The sequence below is a fragment of the Tursiops truncatus genome, chromosome 6 (genome assembly GCF_011762595.2).
Source record: "Tursiops truncatus isolate mTurTru1 chromosome 6, mTurTru1.mat.Y, whole genome shotgun sequence".
NCBI classification, from domain to species: Eukaryota; Metazoa; Chordata; class Mammalia; order Artiodactyla; family Delphinidae; genus Tursiops; species Tursiops truncatus.
This window is the reverse complement of record NC_047039.1, coordinates 102,653,546-102,669,648: the sequence shown is the minus strand read 5'-3', so window position 1 is coordinate 102,669,648 and position 16,103 is coordinate 102,653,546. Positions and strand designations below refer to the sequence as shown.

Here is a 16,103-nt window from a genome sequence, read left to right as displayed (position 1 = left end):
AAAATATCATGAACAGTACTCAAAAACTTGGTATCAGAGATACTCTTTGGAGAATAGGATGGGCTACGGGTGGGACCCGTACCACTTGCTGAATGAAGAATAATTCAGCCTTCCCAAAACTAATAGTAAAATAGAAATAGGTGGTATGATGATTCAGTGCCAAATTGTACCCTCTGAATACATCTGAATAGGAAAAAGGAAAAGAAGCAAGAGAAAAAACAAAATCAGAAAACAAAACAAATGATATTGAAATCAACAGCAGCCCAAATGACCAGTTAGAGAAAGTGGATCAGGAAAGTCCAAAAATTAGATTTAGAAACAAACTCGTGGGTGAGGGAACGAAATTCCCCAAGCGTAAAGCTGCCAATGAACTGATGTCCCAACTTCCCCTCCCCCGCTACTGCAGGAGTGGCCGGATGAACTGCAGGAAAAGCCAAAGGTAAGATCACCATGGCAGCAGGTCAAGGAACCTTCAGAGTGTTAGAACTTTTCAGACAGGGCCGTCCAGCTGATGCCACTGTGTATCTGTGTGCGTGTGTGTGTGTGTGTGAAGCACATCTGTACTGTTCTTATCTGCTCTTAACAGTTAGCCAAATGAAGAGTGAGTTTGCCAAAACAGTGCACCGATATGTTGGTAGGTCTCCTACACACACTTTTTCCAGTTCAGACTTTGGCCATCCATCTTTGTTTTTTATTTTATTTATTTATTTTTGGCTGCATTGGGTCTTTGGTGCTGCGCGTGGGCTTTCTCCAGTTGCGGCGGGCGGGGGCTACTCTTCGTTGTGGTGCACGGACTTCTCATTGCCGTGGCTTCTCTTGTTGCAGAGCACAGGCTCTAGTCGGGCGGGCTTCAGTAGTTGTGGCACGTGGGCTCAGTAGTTGTGGCGTGCAGGCTCAGTAGTTGTGGAGCACGCACTTATTTGCTCCACGGCATGTGGGATCTTCTCGGACCAGGGCTCGAACCCGTGTCCCCTGCGTCGGCAGGCAGATTCTTTACCACTGCGCCACCAGGGAAGTCCCCCATCCATCTTTGGAAGAAGGAGGAGACATGGTTCTTAGAGGTTATTAAACCTTACCTGCCTGTGGTAGGCAGAATAATGGCCCCCAAAGAGCCCATCCTGATCCTAGAACCCATGAATATGTTAACTTCAATGTCAAAAGGGACTTCAAAGACGTGATTAATGATCTCGAGATGGGGAGATTATTTTAGATTACCTGGGAGGGTCCAATGTAATCACAAGAGTCCTTATAAGAGAGAGACAGGAGCATCAGAGAAGACAGGGAAGGCGATGTGGTGATGGAAGCAGAGGTGGGAGTGAGGTGGGGCCATGGGTCAAGGCAGCTTCTAGAAGCTGCAAGAGGCAAGGAAACTGATTCTCCCCTAGAGCCCCCAGGGAGAATGCAGTCCTGCCGACACCTTGGCTGTAACCCAGAGAAACTGATTTCAGACTTCTGACCCTGAGAACTGTAAGATAAGTCTCTGTGTTCTAAGACACGAAATTTGCAGTAGTTTGTTCCAGTAGCAATAGGAAGCCAATACACCCACTGATCAAGGTTCAACTTATTCTAGTAAAAATGGAGGGGTAGTGACATCACACCATTGGCTGACCCAGGACTGTGGACTCTCAAGGTCCCTTTTCCAAATCGATGGCTGCCTTAAAAGGAGAAAAGCTTCCTTTTGGAAACATAATATTCATGACCCTACCTAATGTAAACTTCTTTCTTTCTCTACAATGCACTTGTTATCAATCAACATATGTAAAAGGGTTTGAAAACCACGAAAGTATATGGTACCTTTCTTGGTTATTTTATAATGTAGTTTACAGATGTTTTCACATCTGTACGTAGAGAATATTTCTCTTTGGATGGTCACTCCACACGCTGTGCGTTTATCCTCAGCACAGATACTAAATACATTATTAAAACTTCTTTAGGGTATATAAGCTCCAACAACAGCACTCCAGAGAGAATCATGATTATCAAACCCTAAATATTCAGGTATAGAACTAAATTCACTCTATTTTTCATTTCATTCAGAAAATATAAATGATTTCTTTTTACCCCAAAATTCCACCTCAGGACTTAGTGTTTGTTCAAAAAGTATATTATTTTTTTTTTTTTTGGTGTGAGAGCTGGAATTAGCGCTTTATTTTTTAAAATGACAATAGAAAAGTACCTTTAAACAGTTTATAAAAGCATAATAGACTGTGTAGAAGTTGCTCTGTTTTCCTCAGAAACAAGGATACTATTCAATTAGAACAACGTGGCTATACAACAGTCTTATAGTTTTCCAACAACTTAAAATAGGCATAAAGTTTTAAGTGTGTACATACTGATTTTTTATATATAACTTTAAAACCCTCTTTACCTTTCTGTATTTGACAGCTTGGAATTCAAATTTTAAATTATCTCTAAATAACAAGGTCCTACTGTATAGCACAGGGAACTAAGTTCAATATCCTGCAATAAACCATAATGGAAAAGAATATGAAAAAGAATAAATATATATGTATAACTGAATCACTTTGCTGTACAGCAGAAACTAACAGAACATTGTAAATCAACTATACTTCAATAAATAAATAAATAATCTCCAAGTTTCTAATTTAATGATTTAATACTAAAGCAAACTGAATTTCAGCTCTTTGTGTAATTTTTTAGCTTGAGGAACAGTTGACGCATAGATTGTACATTAGGTCCTATAAGGAACATGAAGCTATAATTTGACAAAACAAAAGAGCAGATTGTTTTACGTTCTACAAAAACACCTGTGACTGCCCTAGGAACTTGGAGGGAAAGAAAATTGATGCAAACATGAAGTTCATGCTACCGGCCATGAGTCATAGTGTCCTTTGTCTCTGACCCACGAGTCTCGTGTCTTCTGCCGGCACCCGGGAAACTCTCCCAGGCTAGGTTGCTAGTCAGCAAGTAGGGTAAGCTCTCCACCCTTCATAGTTATTAACAAAGAGTATCAAAAATACTTAGGAATAAATTTAACAAAACAAGTACAAGGCTAATAACTTTAAAAATATTGCTGAGAGACATTAAAGAAAATCTAAATAAACAGAAAGATACACCGCTTTGAAGGACTGGGAAGACTGTCTTGTAAAGATGGCATCTCTCCCCAAACTGATCTATAGATTCAATGCAATTCTAGTCAAAATCCTACAGGCGTTTGAAAGACACTGGCAGGCTCAATTTTACATTTAGATGGCAAAGCAAAGGATCTAAAAGAGCCAACCAATCTGGAGAAAGCAGAAACAGGTTGGGGGATTTATATTACTTGGTTTCAAGACATACTTTATAGTCTTGAAATGTAACTAAAGTCATCAAGATAGCGTGATATTAGCAAAAGGATAGACATATAGATCAATGGAACAGAATAAAGAGTCCAGAAATAGTCCCACATATATGTGGTCGATCGATTTTTCGAAAAAAGTACAAAGATAAATTGGTGGTGGAAAAGATCGTTTTTTCAACAAATTTAGCAGCAGAACAACTGGATATTTGTATGTAATAAAATGGACCACCAGGAAATGCGGAGAAACAGATCTAAGAGAGACGGGGACTGCACGGTATGTGTATATTTATCTTCACGCTGACTCCTAAAGTAGGAAACATCAGCTCCAACTTTAACAGGAAGAAACTGAAGTTCAGAAACATCAACTGAAAGGACCACAACCACTCGGCTAAGCAACGCAGAAGGCAGGATTCGAGCCTGGCGAGCTCTGAATCGAAGGGCTGCCCCAGGATGGGAAGCGCCTCCATGGAGAGATAAGTGAGAGGACAACAGGTCCCAAGTCCCCCGGAAGGCTGAGTGTCCTCCCTGCCCTTGGCCTCTCTCTACATCTCCAGGTGCCATCCCAGCCCCGCTACATGGCAGAAAGGGATAAGGGATGGCTCATTCGACTGCATATTTTGGTCCCCTGATGTTGGGTGTGGGGAAGGGAGAAGTTTGGAACCTATGGAACTGCGATAACCTGCTATCTCTCAAAAGGAATCAAGTTGTCTTTAAGTTCAGGACACGGTTCAGAGTCAGTGGAGGTTGCCCACTGTTTCGGGGGTGGGGTCTGCTGGGAGAGAGGCATGGAAATGACTGTGGAGGGCTGCAGTCCAGGGCACCTCCCCGCCCTGGGAATCCTCAACATAGAGCATTTGGTGGGGGCACAAGAACGCCTCAGAGGGGACGTGGAGGGGTCAGGCTCCTGGTTCTCAGAAGGTGGGAGGGAAGCGCTGAGAAGACGTGCCTCCCAGCTATGTCTCAGGATTCTGGGTAGGGCCTCCCAAAAGGACAGCACTAGTGTTCACCCCTTAGTCCCTGGTTGGCCTCATGAATAACAGTCCAGTGTAAGCGTTGCAAACTTTCAGCATCTATAGACACTGTCACCAGCTCTTCTCTAAGCCCCTCTACTTGAGTCCCTTAACAATTGCCTTTGGGACTTTCCTGGTGGCGCAGTGGTTAAGAATCCGCCTGCCGATGCAGGGGACACGGGTTCGAGCCCTGGTCCGGGAAGATCCCACATGCCGCGGAGCAACTAAGCCCGTGCGCCACAGCTACTGAGCCTGCGCTCTAGACCCCGCGAGCCACAACTACTGAGCCCGCACGCCTAGAGCCCATGCTCCGCAGCAAAGAGAAGCCACCGCAATGAGAAGCCCACGCACCGCAACAACAAGCAGCCCCCGCTCGCCGCAACTAGAGAAAGCCCATGCGCAGCAACGAAGACCCAACGCAGCCAAAAATTTTGTTAAATCTTTAAAAAACAAACAATTGCCTTTGACCATCCATACTTCCTATTCCTCATCCTGACATATACCTCACTTTCAAAGAATCCCCAGCCTTCCCAAAAGTCTGGGTTTCCCGGTCACTCCAAGGATTAATTACCTGGCCTGAAGGGTTCTCTAGTCCCTGAGTCCCTTTTTGCTCCTTTGCTTTCTGAGGATTTCTAGGAAATTTAGCCTGAAGTGTGACCTTCTCCATTTTTCCTCCTGAGTTTTCTCCTGTGACTCTGTAGCCCCGGGGCCTATTCCAGGCCCGGCAGAGAGCTGCCATTTATCTGTGCTGCTGGAATTCGGGATATAAGGAGGTCCTAGCGTGGAGACATGCGTTTGCTCTTCTCCACCGTGTGCCATTTCCCTGTACCCACTTTTGAAACCCACAATGCACCACTACACATTTTGAAGCATTTGCAAATGTAGTAAAAGTACACGTGGGCAGGACATGCCCCGCCTTCAGGAGGCTGGTTATCCCCGGGACAGCGTAGGAGGCTTTAGCTGTATCTCAGGGGTCAGCACATTTTTTTCATAAAGGGCCAGAGAGCAAATATTCTAGGTTTGTCTCAACTACTGAACCCTGTCAAGGTAACATGTAAACAGCCACAGACAATACGAATAAGTGGGGCTGTGTTCCAAAAACTTTACTTATAGACACGGAAAATTTGAATTTCCCGTCATTTTCACGTTATAAAACATTATTCCTCTTTTGATTTTGTTTCAACCCTTGAAAAATGTAAATGCTATTCTTAGCTCGCAGGTCATACAAAAACAGGCGGTGGGCTATATGAAAACAGGTGGGATTTGGCCTGTGAGCTGTACTTTGCCGACCCCCTGCTGTACCTGAATCATTTTATTTCTAAGAAAAAGAAAAAGAAAAAATGAAGAAAAGAGAAGCAGTCATGGCAATGTTAACGTTTGCTAAATCTGAGAGGTGAGTACCTGGGTGTCTGTAATGTTATTTTCTACACTTTTTATACTTTCAAATATTTTAGAATTTTCAAAATCTTCAAGAAGGGAAGAAGCCTGGAAATCACCTTCCAGATGCTCCCAGAGCTTATCACTGGGGGCTAGAATTAAAGGTTATTTTTTATTTTCTTCTCTTGCATAATGAATATTTATTACTTTATTACTTTTGTAATCCTAGGGGTTGGGGGAGAAGGGGAAAAACACTAACATAAACGTTATATTCTTTAAAAAAAAGAGGAGATGGAGTGATTTGGCCCATAGCAGGTGGTCTCCCCTGGGGACCACCAGTGACCCAGGAGCCTCTTCCATAACATCCCCATGAAGGGCTGCCCCAGCGCCCAGCACCCCTGCTCCCCACTCCTTAAACTGGCCCCTCCCTCTGCAGATGGCTCTCCCTCTGCGGGTGGGACCGGAGGGCTGCACCCCTGGTTTTCTGAAGCCCAAGGTCCTGTCCCAGGAGGGCTCAGAGGCTGCCGCTGATGCCGTGGAAGGGCCCTCAGGGCCCCAACCTGCTTGCTGCTAACATGTAGCTCTGAACAGCTCCCTAGACACCAGGGGGAACAGTGACCACACAGACAGTTAATGGGAAACCCAGGCTTCCCTCAGACCTCCATAGCCACCCAGCTTCTCCAGCAATGTCCAGTTCTGCCCGCCACCCTCACCCCCCAACCATTTGACCTCCTGCAGCCTCTAGTACCTTTCCACCACTTTTCCTGAAGCTACTCCCCAAAGGCACCCCCTGCCCAGTCTGGTGCCCCCCTCCCGCCCCTGCAGCATCAAGAGTCAGAGCAGGCCTATCAGCCATGCCCACAGCTCTGCTGCCCCCTCACCCCAAACCCTCCCCACTTGCCTGGGCCTATCCCATCACCAGCTCCCACCCCTCTCGCTGTGAGGACGACCCCTGACCTCTCTCTCTCCCTGCTCAAACCCACTGCCTCTTGCAACAGGATGGCCAACATAGTCACCTGTGATCACTGATACCCACTCTCTCTGCTCCCCGGACCACATCAGTCTAGCTTTCTGGTTGCTTAAAATCATTTTCCTAAATTGCAGTTCTGGTAAGTACAGTGAGAATGAAACATCCTGAACTCTGCCACTCAGTAGCTGGGTGACGTTGAGGAGGTCAATTAACCAGTCTGAGCCTCAGTTTTCTCATCTGCAAAATGGAGCTGATACAATTATCTGTGAGAATGAGGACTTAATGAAATGATGCACGCAAAGGACTTAGAAAGGCGCCTACACTGTGTTAAGTGCTCAGAAAATGGAAGTCGGTGCTATTATAATGACTGCTATTTTCAAAATTCTCCCTTTGGTTCCGTGTGGCCTGCCAGGGGGAGTTCCAACCTCGTGGCTCGCCATCCAAGGCCCTGCTTACCCTTCCAGTCACACCATCTGCCAACCCGCTTACGGGACTACCTTCCCCATAAGCCCGGCTCCCTGGGGGTGGGGGCTGACTGTATCCTCCACGGCAGCCCCTGGCACAGGGCTTGCAAACAGTAGGTGGCTCACTAAAGCTCTGCTGCTCTGAACAAGTACAAGTGACACTTGTAGCAGCCTCTGGGGGACGGGAATGCCAAGGAGCCATCTGGATGGCTCCGATCCCCACAAGCATCACATTTTATTTCTAGATCAGCCCTAATAGAGCTGCAATTAACCCCTCAGGCTTTGGATGAACAGATAATGACAATCACCCCGCCTATAATGATACCCTATGTTGTTTCACATCTACTTGTTCAAAGTGCTTCTGAGCCCAGAGATGTTTAGTGACTTGCCTGAGGTCACCAGCATTTATGGTGCAGTCAGAAGGACTCCCGCCCTGGCCACACACCTGACCCAAACTCAGTCCCCAGGATAGAGGGATAAATGGATAGAAAACCGCTTTTCCAGAAGACTATCCCAGATTGCCAATTTATTGGTTTCCAACCTTTAAACCCAAGTTCTACAGTCCCCAAGCCAAGCAGGACACCAAAAGGAGCCCCATCCCTGGCTGCCTGGCTCCCTCTAGCCCCACTCTCTTCCCCTCCCCTCTGCTCCCTCATCCACCTATTGTCCTCCCTGTGCTCTGCCTTTTCCATTTCACAGCCGTGTCAACACATCACCCCTAAGGGCCAAGAAAAAAGAAGTAACACAGCCCAGATGCCGACAGTGCTATCCTGTCTGTCGGGGAGAAGAGAGGAGGGAAATAAAAGCTAACAAGACTTCCAAAAGCAAAATCCCCAAACCTCCTCTCGGGTACCTGGCAGCTGTCAAGGTCAACACAGGAACCTGGTGGAGGGGGGGAAACCCATCCCCGATAAAACCCAGGCAGCTGTGGAGTCTGAGAGTCACAGACCAAGCAGGGCTGCATTTCCAAGGGCGTGCTAGGCACCCTCACGGGCTCATCTTTCCTACTAACGTACAGGTGGTCTGTCTAGACTGTGAAACCAAGCCTGTCTTTTCTGAGTACTGAGTCTACTCTTTTTATTTTTTTATTAGTATTATTTGGAGGGCTATTGCGTTTCCCCTCCCTTCCTTATTTATGCAATCAGAGGAAATCACAGCACAGACAGCCACTTCCAAACTCAAGGCCACATGGGCCAATTTCAGATGGATAATTAAATATTGAACAAATGCTGAAATGTCTCTACAGGATCGGGATGGCTAAAAATAACTACCCTGCCACTCCACGCGCGCGGGCATCTCGGCTGTTCCCTCTCAAATCCCTCCTCCCAGCAACTGTCAAACACAACCTTCCCTGGGAACGGCGGGTGGGGGGCGGAGGAGGGCTGGGAACCGATTCCCCAAACACCTACTTAACAGAAAACAAAACTTCAGCTCCCAGCAAGCTCCTAACGTTCCTGACCAGGAAATACTCTCCCTTTCCTGACATTTAACCAAGTGGCCTCGAGAGGAAGGTGCAGGGGAAATATCACAGCCATTGCTTTTCTTTTAAAAATAGTCAAGAGGCTGCGTGTCATTTCGAAGCAAAACACGTAAGCGGTCGGGGATGTGAGCACATTTGTATCAAGTTACACAGGAATTCAACCCCTATTCCCTCCCGCCAAGAAGACCCAGCAAGGAGCCCAGCTGCCTCAGTGTCCCGATCTGGGCTAACATTAGGAAAAGCAACAAACAAAATCAACACCAAAATAGGATGCAAAGGGCTGTGGATTCCAGACCTGGATCTCTCCTTACCTCGGGGATACCTCGGGAAAGTGGCCTTGGTTCTCTGGGCTTCAGTTTCTCCAATTGTCAAGGGGAACAGTTAGCTCCCAGGGCCACACAGGTCAATCCCTCCAACCTCCCCCCATCAGCAGCTGAGCAAAGCAGGCTCCGGGCCTGTCCCTGTGCCACCAGGTTTCAGGAAGTACAGAATGCAACGGGGCAGAGAAAGAGCGCCCAGGAATCAGAGCTCCAGACCTGACCCTTGGGAGCGCGCTTCTAAGCGTGAGCTTGCGAGTACGGTGGCCTCGGGTTGAACCTTGCCTCTTCCTCCACACCCTGAGCTCAGTTTCCTCACCTGGCAAAGGGAAGTGAGGGTAATGACCCCTACCTCCTAGGAGGGTTGGAAAGGTGAAAGGAGATATGAGATAGTCAGGTGAAGCTCTTGACACAGGGCCTGGCACACAGTCAGCTGGGTAAAAGGAAGCGGTTAGCTTCCTTGTTATTAAATGTGACGAGGATGCGCCAGAAACACAAAGACCAAGAAGCTGACATTTCAGCAGATGAACTTGGGCCTCCGGCCTCCCTCAAGGACCTACACAGCTCTGGGAAGTGGGCCTCAAGCTGTCTGCTGGTCTCCAGGGACCTCACAACACGGGATGCTGAACCCTCAGCACAAAGGAACTTGGTGGAAAAACAGGGCTGAGTCTGTAAGACCTGTGACCTGCCCAGGGAAAGGAGGACATGGCTGGTAGGCATGAATGGGAGCAGGATACAAGGGTAGGGGCCGGGGGAGAGCCCGGGCCTGAGGGATGGTCTGAGTCATCCCAGGCAGACAGAGGGCTCAAGGAGCAGGATGGACCCTCCCCACGTCAGATGCCAGTGGGGTCATTCCCCTGCCTCCCTCCTGAATTACGGTCAGGATTGTGGAAGCGGATGGCTGTGAACGCTCATAGAGCTGCTGACTGTGCAAATCAGATAGAAGGAGGAGGTGGCCTTATCAAAGGCAAGGCCTAACCTCAGAAGGACCCGCCTGCCCACGGGATAGCGAGGTGGTGCGTTCGCAAGCCCAGGATGTGGAGTAGGGCGGAGCTGGGCTCCACCGTTCCTTAGCTGCGTGACGTTGGACAAGGCTCCCACTCTCTGGGACACAGTTTCCTCACCTCTAAAATGAGAATTATGCCAGTATCCATCTCCAGCATTGTTGTGAGCATTAAATCAGGCAAATACAGAGTTAAGCTCACTGCCAACACTGAGCAGGCATTCGGCAAACAGAAGTCATTTGAACTTTATTACACGTCGTGGGAAGGAGTGAAGGTCCACTACCTGAGTTATGTAAAGTTATGTAAAGGCCCAAAGGAGAGATGGTGTCTCAGCAGGAACAGAGGAGGAAACAAGGCAGAAAAAAGTATATGTACAATTTCAGAGGTCTCAGCCTTGGGCTCTTGGAAGGACATTTAAAGACTGGGGGGACCACAAGGTACGACCAGCCCCCACCCTCAGGGCCGTTCTCAGGCTTGTCCAGCCCCTGGGGCCCCAAGATGCTGCCCAGGGGCCTCTCAGTGGGTCTCCCTGAAGCCAGGGTCCCCATGGAGAGGTCCCAGCGCCCGCCCTTCCCTATGGTGGCACCCAGGCCCCTCCCTAGCCATCGCTCCCAGTCAGGAAGCAGCCATGGCAAATCAGCGCCCTCCCCAACCATGCTGCTCTCTTCCTGGGGGCCAGAAGCCCTGGGTTCCATACCCCGCTCTGTGAAGGTGGCCCCTCTGTGCCTCAGTGCCCCCCCCCACTGCTGGACGTCAGGGGTTAGATCACTCAGTTGCCAACTTCGAAGTCCTGGGAGGTGACCCCCACCTCAGGAGGTCAGCCCTAGTCCTCCTGGGCACCTCCTGCCCAGGACATTCCTCAAGGGATGCTGGAACGCTCCTGGGAGCCCCCTCCTGAGGCCCCTCACAGACTCCAGCATACCTCGGAAGGAAAGACACCCAGGTGGAGGGGAGTGGGACCACACAGCAGCCACGACACAGGGCCACGCAATGGGGTATGTGTGGGCGTGGAGAAGGAACTGACCATCTAAGGAGAAAACACAGGCCAAGTCTGCAGCGCCCAGGCAGGGCCTGGCATGTGCCTGGACCCCAGGAAAAACTCAGATGAAAACACGAAGAAAAGAATCAAAACCTCCCCTGAGTACAGGGATGGGCATTCCAAGAGGTCTCCCAACATGGGAGGCAGCAGGACAGGATTAGCCCCAATTGACAGATGGGGAAACTGAGGCCCTGGGATGTGCCAGAATCGCATAACCAGCTCATGATCGAGCTGGGACTAGAGTCCGTTTCCCACTAACCACTGCCCGGTACCCCCAAAAGGGCTCTGTGCCCCAGGGCAGCTCAGCAAGCCAGCCTCCCCAACCAACTGGGGGCTTGTCAAGAGCTGGGAGCCTATGCAATTCATCCCCATGTGCCCCTATGCCCAGCACGTAGTAGGTGCTCAAGACGTGTTTGCTAGTTGAATGAATGGGTTGACTTCATCCAGGGCAAGAAGAAAACTTGTATTTCCCCAGCAGCCCTGGGGGTACAGGTAGGTCAGACAGACAGACAAAGCTTTTCTTGACCTTGGTGGGGGCAGGTGGGGAGGTACCCTGGCTGGTGAGGACCCCATCGAATTCATGGGCCACGCCCAGCCTTCAAGCGGACCCAGGGGCACAAGGCGCGACCCAAAATGTCCAGATGATGCTTGCCATGCAAACGTCACTGTTCCCACCCTGCCTCTGGCCATCGTCAAACTTCGTGCCCCCCTCTACCAACAACAGATTCGCTCTGCCCGTTCTTCAGATGGAGAACTCAGGGCGCAGAGAAGGGAAGAGGCTTGCTTACTGCCCTGCTTTGGTCACACCTGGGGGACTGCAGACACTGTCCCTCACTGGCGGCCCCACCAGGGACAGGCTTAGTCTCGAGTCTGCAGCGAGCCCCCTCCCACCACTCCAGAGGGACAGTAGGGGCGGTGGGCAGGGAGCTTCCTCAGAGAGGTGGCAGTCTGGTCACAACCCTCTCCCTGGCTGGGCCAGCTGCGCGTCCCCACCACCAGCCAATTCTTCCCTGCGCTTTCCTGTTTCTGAACAAACACACGCCTGCGTTCTCGGTCATTGTCCTTCCCTGCTTGTGGCAGAGGCCAGAATGGGTGTGGAGCAAGGGCCCAATCAGGGCTGGGATGCTGGGTACCACCACCTCCTTGGGGATCTGATGATGTCACCCTCATGGGACCAAGCCCCACTGCAGATGGGGAGACTGAGGCGTGAGGTCAGAAGGCTCCCCCAGCATGAGTTACCACCTGGGGGGCGGGGGTGTGCTGCCCTCAGGAGGAGGGGCAGCCCCGGAGGCAGAGTCAGGGATCTGGGAGTTTAGTGGAGGAAGGTCAGTGATGCTCTAGCTGCCCCCAACCCGGGTACCTCCACCTCTCACCCTGCCAGGCAGCTCCCAGCCCCCACCCATGACTCCCCATCACTCAAGGGCCTTTATCAGGCCCAAACTACTGCTCCCCGCTATTCCCTTCCACCAACCCAGGCCCTCTGCCACCCCGGGATGAACTCTGCCCACACACCCAAGAGGTTTTCCAACTCCCTGTCTTTGCACAGCTGCTGCTCTGTCCAGAGTAAGGACATCCATAGCTCACACCCAACTGTGGCCCAAGTCCCAGGCAGCGCGGGCTTGCACCTTTCCATGCCTTTGCTCTCAGTCTTTAAACAACCCTGCCATCACCACCCCCATTTACCGGACAAGGCCACTGAGGCTTGGAGAGGTAACTGGCCAAAGGGTGCCTTTGTGCAGAGCGGGGGCTTGAACTCAGATCTGATTCAACCACTCCCTCTGCCAAAGGAAACTCTACCCATCTGGTGAGCCCAGTCCAAATGTCACCTACTCTGTGAAGCTCTCCCTGATTTCCCCAGATGTAACTTCTGTTCAGGGACAGTCTCCTCCCCCCTCCCTGCAGGCTGGGTGCTCCTTTGAGGCTGGGACACAAAGCAGTGACTCCTGCACAGGCGAGCCTGGGAGCTGGGGCTCAGGCGATGGCCAGACGTGTATTGATTGTCTCTGGCCCAGTGAGCTGAGCAGGAGGGGGACTTCGGGTCCTCTCTGTGCCCGCAGGGATGGAGCTGGGCTGAGGTGAAGAGCGAAGGGAAGGTCACACAGGGCATCGAGCAGGGGTGGGGTGAGTACCGGAGGACTCACGGTGACCTGAGCTTAACTGGCCATCTGTACAGCTCCCATTTCTCACAGCCTGAACCCATTTCCTCACGGAATCTTCCATGTATCAATACTACTAGCCCCCTTTTACAGCTCAAGAAACTGAGACTCAGAAAAGGGAAAAGACTTGCCCAAAGTCACAGTGCTTGAGCCCAGATCTCTGATCGCCCAGGCCAAGCCTGGAGGGAGGCAGTAGCCAGAGGCCTTTTCAAGGAAGGCAAGGGGGAGGAGATCATAGGCCTTGGGAGACCCTTAAAGACTGAACTCCCAGCACACACATGTGTGCATTCCCAACCTCAGCTTGAACCCTCCCACGAACAGGGAACTCACTACTCCAGGAACTCACCACTTCCTGAGGAAGCCCTGTACATTGTTGTTCAGCCCTGACTGTGGGAAAAGTCTTCCCCATTCTGGGAGAAGCAAATGAACGTATACTGCCTGCCTGCCTCACTTATCCCCATACTGACGAGAAAACTGAGGTTCAGGGGCAACTACAGGCCCCAGGCCACACAACCAGTGCCCGGAGGGGTATTTGACCAGATTCCAAGCACAGATTTGCTCAAACCCCTCTGGGTCAGGCTGGGCACCGGGCCAGCCTTCCAGATTCCAAAGATAACCTGATGGTGTAAACTCAGCCCAGGTGCCCACTAGGTACTCCCAAGCCCCCTCCTCCCTCCCACCCACGGGCGCGTCAGTGGGCCTGAGCCTTTGCCAGGGACTCCAGCCTCCCCAGGGCCCCTTCGAAGCCCTCCTCCTTCCAGGGGGCCTCCCCCCACCTCCTACCCAGCCATGGAAGGAAGTCCTGGCCCCCACCCAGCCCCCTGGATCACACGCCTTTCCAGCTGTGGATCCTGTTACTGGAAAAAGAAAATGCTGCTCGCACCTCCCCCTCCGGGTCCTGCCTCCTGGCCTTGAAAAGAGAGAAACTCATTTCAAAGGAGGTGGCGCCCACCCACTCAGAGACGTCCTGGACAGATGTTACCCGCCACCACTCCGGTGGAGCCAAGGACCCCGGGATAGGACCCCCTGAGGTCCACCCACGTGCCCCTCCACCCAAGAGGCGGGGGAGTCCACTTAAGTCCCAGAGGAGCGAAGAGGGAGTTGGGGGGAGGTAAGCTGAGAGGCCAGGGCAGTGCAGGCAAGGGGAGGAAAGCCAGGTCGCTCAGGGTGATGATGCCCCCGCTGCTGAGTAAACTGAGGCACGGTGGTCAAAAGTGAGAGGGGGAAGAAAGAAGCTGAACTGCGATCTCCCCTTTGCCTGCCCTTGGCAAGAGGAGACACCGGAGCCTCAGTTTCCCCACCAGGGTGGAGGCTGAGGAGAAGCTGGGGGAGTGGGAAACAACAAGCAGACACAGTTCCGGGCAACCAGAAGGGGCGGCTGAGAGGGTCCGGGGTAAATAGACAGCAGGAGGACCCAGGGTCGCGGGCATCCCGGGGCATCAGGCGGTGATCCGGCGCTAGGGAGCGCCTGGGGTCAGGGGTCAGGGGTCGGGGTGGCGCCTACCCCTGGCGGGCCGGGTCCGGCTGCGGGAGCGGCTCCTCTGTCGCTGCAGCCGGGGCCGCCTCAGCAGCCGGTAGTAGTAGGAGGGCCTCCCGGTGCTCTTCCTGGCGCCGCCCGCGGACATGCTGCCGCCCGCCGGGCACCGGGCCGGGCCTGGGCGCGCTCACACGGGCCCCATCGCCCGCTCCGGCCGGCCCGGCGGGCGTCCTCGCGTTCTCCCGCGTGCCGCTGCGGCCGCCGCCGAGGCCGAGGCTGCCCCACAAAGTCGCGCAAACTCCTCCTCCTCCTCCCGCCCTCCCCGGAGCAGCCGGCCCCGCCGCGGGGGCCGGGGACCGGGAGGCCGGACTGGCACGGGCCCGGAAAGTCAGTGCGGGAGAAATCCCGGCCTGGAGTCGGCCAGGCCAGGCGGGCCGGAGTGCCCGGGACCCCAGGCAGGTCCCCAGGACGGCCACCGCCCTCCGCCCCGCGCCTGAGAGCCCGCGCTCCGGGCGCACGCGGCGCCCCACCCCGCCGGCGGGTATAGACAGTGCACACCCGCGTGTGGGCGCTCCCTGGCACTGGGCAGGGCGCAGGCAAGGCGACCAGGAGGGCACCGTGCTTCCGAACCGGGAACCCTCGATTAGGGTCCGAATGAGGCCGGTTTCCGCCCCAAGCTCACTGGGCTGCGTGTGGATCCGCAAACACACCGTCCAGCACGCCCCCCGCCCCGGCAGGTAGAAAGACTTCTCTTTCACGCAGGATACTCGCCTGTGCTTTAAAAATCGTCCCGTTTGATACGCATGTTACTTTTATATATTTACAATTAGGGTGTATATTTCAAGCCCAGAAAAAGTAGAGAGAACATAGTGAACACCTATGTATTCCTCAGGTCTTCGCCAAATCAGAACTTTCTGCCCTTTTGATCTAAACCCTCCTCCAAATGAAACACCTCAGATGCTGTGAGGTCTCCCTCCCGCTGGGCATTTACAGCAGTTCTAGCAGGGCTGCGGGCAGGGCAGTACTCTCCCCACTGTAGGGAGAGGAAACCGAGGCTAGAGAAGGGAGGGTGCCAGCTCCCTCTATTGCATCCTGCTGAAAGCTTTCTCCGAGTCATGCACCCTCCCCTCCCCAGCTCAAGAACCATCCGTGGCTCCCAGAGTCCAAAAGCCCCAAGTCCAGAGAAACTTCTCTGGTATTTGAGACTCCAGCGATGTATCCTCAATCAAACTACCTCCCAGCCTCACCTCCACTCCCCCGCCCCCCTACTTCTCACTCCTCTTTTCTCTACTCCCAGCAGGGACTGGCCTCCTACTGACTTTTCTCTGCCTCGCCAAAGTCTATTGCTCTAGAGCCCACCTCCTCCAGCCTTCCCTGACCACCCTGGCCATTGGCTGCGGTATCTCTCTCTACCCGCCAGCCTCTGCAGCGGCATTTATTTTTTAAATTATTCTGACAACCACCTGCCTCAGTTCCATCCCTTCAAGTACAGAAGGGGAAACTGAGGC

At 52.3% G+C, this 16,103-nt stretch overlaps 1 protein-coding gene across 12 annotated transcripts in view; it reads right to left on the bottom strand.

Annotated features, from left to right (window-relative positions):
* DAB2IP (DAB2 interacting protein) overlaps positions 1–16,103 on the bottom strand; it is a 194,313-nt gene that overhangs the window by 111,735 nt on the left and 66,475 nt on the right. For 2 of the 12 annotated variants that reach the window (XM_033858523.2, XM_073806526.1), the window contains exon 1: positions 14,623–14,981. The exons of 4 other annotated variants lie outside the window; for them this stretch is intronic. In XM_033858523.2, the coding sequence (XP_033714414.1) occupies positions 14,623–14,743 (121 nt within the window). In that variant the 5' untranslated portion in view covers positions 14,744–14,981. Of the gene's footprint in view, positions 1–14,622; positions 14,992–16,103 lie in introns of those variants that run through there. 6 more of the 12 variants (XR_012332659.1, XM_033858528.2, XM_073806524.1 and 3 more) reach the window with 6 other exon arrangements.